Source organism: Hypomesus nipponensis, chromosome 8 (assembly GCF_054491055.1).
Source record: "Hypomesus nipponensis isolate SF chromosome 8, ASM5449105v1, whole genome shotgun sequence".
NCBI classification, from domain to species: Eukaryota; Metazoa; Chordata; class Actinopteri; order Osmeriformes; family Osmeridae; genus Hypomesus; species Hypomesus nipponensis.
This window is the reverse complement of record NC_140368.1, coordinates 13834201-13840200: the sequence shown is the minus strand read 5'-3', so window position 1 is coordinate 13840200 and position 6000 is coordinate 13834201. Positions and strand designations below refer to the sequence as shown.

The 6000-nt window shown below is 40.0% G+C and overlaps 1 protein-coding gene across 2 annotated transcripts in view; it reads left to right on the top strand.

Annotated features, from left to right (window-relative positions):
* Positions 1 to 727: 727 nt before the first annotated feature.
* plod2 (procollagen-lysine, 2-oxoglutarate 5-dioxygenase 2) overlaps positions 728 to 6000 on the top strand; it is a 45058-nt gene continuing 39785 nt past the window's right edge. For both annotated transcript variants that reach the window (XM_084703101.1, XM_084703100.1), the window contains exon 1: positions 728 to 1056. In XM_084703101.1, coding sequence (XP_084559227.1) covers positions 960 to 1056 — 97 coding nt within the window. In that variant the 5' untranslated portion in view covers positions 728 to 959. The remainder of the gene's footprint in view (positions 1057 to 6000) is intronic.

Genomic DNA, 6000 nt, shown 5'->3' with positions numbered 1-6000 from the left:
AAAACCTTTTCTCCCAAAACTAACTCTGCTGGTCTTTTCCCCAAAATGCACTGTTCGTATTTTCACCGAGCTCATCACCCCCTGACACTCTCCAGAACCTCCATGTGTTTGGGAAGTCAGGATGCTGAGGTGAAGGTTATGACTGATATTGACATATTTTCCTACACTCAAGACAGCTGAAGACTCCCTTTAGGGCAGATAAAAAAAACAGGTAAAGAAAAAATGAAAAAGGTAATTAAAAAACGAAATTATGTCTTAGTCTTAATATGTACCGAAATCATCGTTTTGTGATTAATTGTGCAGTAAACATATACACATACAACTTTTATTGTAAGATGACGAGAACTCAATAAATGTGATAGCTAAAAAATGGTGCCATGTATAAAGAAACAGATCACTGAACTTTATCCCAAAAAATGAAAAGCCGAGGGAAGTGGTAGACAATCTTTTCTTTCAACGGAAAACGTACACACATTGAGTCCAGAAAAGAATTTCGAAAAGTGACCACACAAGCACACTTCGCATATGGGGAGGGGACCAGGGTGGGGTATCTTGCGGACGGTAGGGGGTTTGTCAAACACAGCTGTACTTGTTCAATCACACTTTCGAGCCTGGCGTCGACACTAAGTGTGCACAGCGATTGCATCGCCATCTCACTCCCTGTGCTGCAAGCAGCAAGTGACTACAGTTGCAATTAAGGAACCACGCCTTTCGCTCTCGGTTCCTTCTGAATTACAGTATTTATACCATGCCCCAGGGCAAATAAGCGGCTGAAAAACTTATTCTCACAGGGACTGTGACGTTATTTGTCTCTCTTCATTATTAGATTATCGCGAGAGCCGGCGACCTCCAGGGTAGGGGTCTTGACCACTAGAGCGGACAGAAGCAAATGGTCCAGTGGTCCTCATCTGAGAGAAGGAACACGGGACTGTCCTCTCCTAAACCATAAGGCTACAGAAATGGAGAATAGCGAGCTCATGGTCTTATTTTTATGCTGGATACAGTTAGGTACTTATGTCGAGTCCACTGAAACAAAACAGGAGCCTATTTCATCAGGTAAGCAGTTTATTGTAAAACTTTTGGCCCGGATATCCGCGTGAAGTACATGCATTGTTTTGTGTACGTAGGGAATCACCTGTGATATTGAACGAAAATTAATTAATTTCACATAGGCTACTTGGCACCAAATAACTAAACTTTCAACAAGTTTTGTCTTTGGTTATTCGGCTGCTACATGATGTTTCAGGGGGAGCGCAGGTTCATCCTCCCTGCGGCACACACAGTGTGGGAAAATGTTGTTTTCTGAGTTGTCGAAGACGGACATAGTCATGGCAAATGTACAAAACTACGCTAAACTAAGCATTCAGAGTAGGGGGAATACGAATGTTAAGAATACAATCTTCAGTTTATTTGACGACGCACATTGGCTGAGGTACAACGATGTATACCCAGAAACAAGAACCAAATTGAATATTTCACGTTTACTTCTGACTGACTACAGCAAACTTTTATGGTACACTATGTTTCACTTGCTTACATGAAATTTACTAGTCACAAAGGTAATTTGTAAAACATAATAATCCGACGACTGCAGCCGATGCACTCCATGTATTTTAATTGGGGCATGTCCAATCAGGGGCGGATCTAGAGATTTTCATTCGGGGTGGCAATAGGGTGGCAGAAGGAAGTTGTTGGGTGGCCTCCTGGAGGCGAATCAAACCCAAAGTAGGGGGGTACAGTACTCCCTATGGTAAATGATTAGGCTAGCTAGAACATTGTAGTTTAAATCAAACAGTAACATTAATATTATTTATTGAAATGTTCTGTAATGTACAAATAATATTTTTTCATGGGAAAATTGAGGTTTGTGTTGTTTAATTGTAACTTGTACAGTACATAATCTTATGGTTCTTCCTTTTGGGACTGCTTTTTCACAATGTATGCTTCATTTTTTGACTACCCGCAATGTTTGGGGCTATCTCGTTGTTATTTTCAGAGACCTATGCACTTTTGTAAAGCTCTCTCTTGAAAGTTGCTTTGGATAAAAGCTTCTGCTAAATGCATTAAAAACATTTATTGCCACATTTCTTGCCACCCCTTAGATCTGCCACTGTGTCCAATACAACATAATTGGCATATTAATGGGTAAAAAATACTGTACAGGGAAAATAAAAACGATCAGATTATTACCTCCCATGACCTAGGCTAGTGCTACAGGGGCGGCTCCAGAATATTTTCAGTGGAGGGGCATGGGGGGGGGGGGGGGGGGCAACAGTGAATTGGGGGGGGACATCCATAAGTAAAGAATCTTTAATTTCATGTCTCCTTTTCATTGTTTAATGTTCCCTATAAACTATATAAAGCACACAGTATAATGTTGTTAATTTCCGTGCTTTTTTTCAACAGACTCACTACCAAATGTTTTGTGCTTAGCTAACGTTAGGTTACGTATAACTTAACGTCACTTCACCTCTTCTAGAATACCAAAGCACAATGATAAGAAAATCAATGAAGGCTTATTCAAGTCACAAGAAAGTACACAAAAACTTCCAAGAGACAGTTCTTAACTACAATTAACTCAAGATAGCACAGAGTTGGAATTGCCATGTCTATTTTGGTTATTCTCTAACTAGCGTCATGAAATTACAGTTTGTGACTAGCTAACTTAGACTGACATGGCTTAGCAGTTACATTTAGACTAGCGACTTAAACTTAAACTAGCGACATAAAATCCTAAACGTCGAGATAGATGTAAAGATACATTTAAGACATGTTGTCTCATAGCCTACTACGATATCCTGCTCCATAATATTCAAATCGCACTCAAACACACTTCAGATACTGAAACAACCACAGATTGATCTTAATATTGAACAAGACAGTTTCTATATTGTTGAACTCAGTCAGCTGCTCGCTTCTTTTGCGAGTGTCTGCCATTTGTTACAGGAGCGAATGCTGCTGCTGCTACAGTGCTAACGCTGCTGCTGCTAGCAGTGTGCTTTGCTTGCATCCAATAGTTTAGGCTGGAAGTACTCCGGTGATAACTAATCAGAGCAACGTAATATGTTTTTTTTTTGTGGGTGGGGTTAAGTTGGGCTGGCAGCCAGGCTAGAGATTGACAGCCCTAATAATAATACATTCTTTATATGGCCACATTTTAAAATGAGAAAATTAAGACACTTTTTAGTCCTCCTCATATATTATAGCAATAATGATAGCAAAGGCGGGAAGGTGCTCAGTGTTGCCAGATTGAAAATTATCGTATTTGAAGGATAGTCATCGTAAGGGAGATACCCTTTCCAAAACTTTTAATGGCGTAATTATTAAAACAACGATTTTGGAATCCCTGCCAAATGCATATTTTGGGTCTTGAAAAGAAGACATGTCTGGGTAAAAGAGGACGTCTGGTCACCCTATGTAACATACACACACCATCAAAACCTACCTCAGTTTACGCTGTCCACAGAGTGTAAACCTTTAGGAAAAGCGGGAATGGCTTCTGTCATGTTCTTTCCAGGCAGATTGCTAAAGGATCTTAAATTATTTCTTATTGAGATTGACATAATTTAGAGCCAATGAAAATAGGGGGGGGCACCTGGCAACCAATCAGATTCCAGGAGGGGCACGTGCCACTCTGTGCCCCTTTGTTGGATCCGCCCCTGTATTGCTCTAACATGACTTTTCTTTCTCACACAAGCTCAAAAAAGCGATTAACATTATCCCCTCAAAAAGTCACGTGAAAGTGGAAGGGTTTTACCTCTTCTTTACTCGTAGTGCACCGGCATGAGAATACAAACAATCTCGTGTGATTGGGGGCAGAGGGCAACGCTGACGTTATGGTGGCAAAATAAATCAACACACAGAGCTGGATGATATCGCAATTTTATTTAATTTAACTTTACTAATGATGGGCTTATTGTATGGATGCAGCCACAAAAAATTACAAAAGTTTATTTTATCTCTTTCTCCAGAGGGGCAGATCAGCCAATCAGGGCAAATGGGCTGTTGCCCGGCCAACAATAGCCCGTACCTGCGCACGTCCCTGGATAGGCCTATGTTTCAGCTTAGAACAACGGGTCTGTGTCAAACCTGTAGCCCTATGTGTATCAATATGCATTGTTTGAGTATCTTGACCGTGATGTTGTCAAAACTTGTGGCTGGGAAACATGGGCGTGGGTGGCACAGGGGACCACACACATAAAAAATCTGAATGGTGACATTCGCGTGATCAGTCTCTATCGCTTATTTGCAGGTCACGTAAATGATAGCCTATAATGTCACGTGCGGGACTATTCACCTTGATGGAGTCATCCAGTTCTTCGATCCTTTATATCTCAAGACCTAGACATTAAATAACCTATGCTTTTCACTAATATGCCTGCTCTGTGATCTCAAAGAAACACTACACCTTGATCTTAAAAAAACCCCACTGTTAAAACTTTTAAACAGTCAGAGCTGTTATTTTAAGGTAATAAAGTATTCATATGTCAAGAAATAGGCTACTGCAGTAACCACCCACAACAAATTAAGAATTAATCCCAGTAAAAGGACGGTCTGTCCAATGCAAACTTTATAAAGTCTTCACACTATTAGAAGTACCGCATTGGTCACACTCTTCTGATTCATATCATTGTGACAGATTGATTTTCTCATTAATTAAAACTTTACAGACACTGTCAGCTAAATTAGTCATCATTACTCATCATTTGACATTTCATCCAAAATGTTGTGCATATTATTGGATTAATGGAAATCCAGCTGTTAATATTTAGTAAGTTATTTCACTGCAAGTTAAATGTCACACTAAACTAGTGAACCATAGAAATTGAACCAGTGTCTACCCTCCAACCTTTCATCTGTCCTTGAAGATTACATTATTATTGGATTGAGTGTAGAAAGTGAAGAGAGTAAGTACAGCCTTTTTGTGTACTTACAGTAACTTCAGTCATCCTCTTTTGCGGGTCTTTTGAAATACAATTATCACATGATCGTGTTTTTTTCTATCCTAAATACATCTATTTGCTCTGCAGATCATGGTGAGCTGTATACAGTTACATTAATTAATTATACAAATGAATGCAAATGAATGAGTGGTATAAAACTACAATGGAACTGTAAAATGAAAAGATGAACAAAATAATGATGTACTGCATTACATCAACAGGATGTCAAATGGATTGTTAGAAAGCAGTTCTAGCATTCCAGGCAACAGTTGGAACTGGTGAACATGTAGATGCTGTTGGGAAGTTGGGATGGAAACTATCCTCCTACAATCTGGGTATCGTCACCAGTCACACCGACAGGCTGTGTTATTGTTAGGTCAAGCACAGTTTCTCAGGGTCACATAATAGTTGCTTGCAGGAACATTTCACACTCTGAAAAGGAAACTCCACCTAAAATCCCTCATGCACTCTATACTAATGACTGGACTCTGTAATCCTGTCTTCAGTGCAAACAAACCCAGCTGGCAGGCCCAACCTACAATTGGCCTTTTGGAACATTGTCACATATCACCGCAACTTCGATTCAATGTCTTCTTTTCAGTAAACATGTGTGTTGGCCTTCTGCTTTTGTTTGGTGTTTGTTGTGCTTGTGGCATTTGCTGTCAGCCATCACAAAGATAGCAATCGGCACAGTAACAACAGAGCCGTTCCCATACTAATGCCAGGCGCAAACAACACGTTTCAATGATGGTGTCATAGCTTGGTGCTTTAAATACTTCTTGTCCATCCCTTCAACCTCAGTTTCAGTCCTTTCATAAAACAGGAAACGGTTGAACAGTTGTTCATTTTTTTGGCAGTAGAGATGATCATGGTTTATTTGACTTGTTCTGCATGTGTGTTCCTTTCTTTTCAGACTTATCGCTTGGGTGGTTTTGCTGTGATTGGTTGTGACATCTCAATGAACAGCCAATAAAATTCATGAGCCAATCACTTTCATGGTTATGTAAATGTGTTGCTAGGCAGGTTTGGGTTTTGGAAGCCTCAATCGAGAAATTCC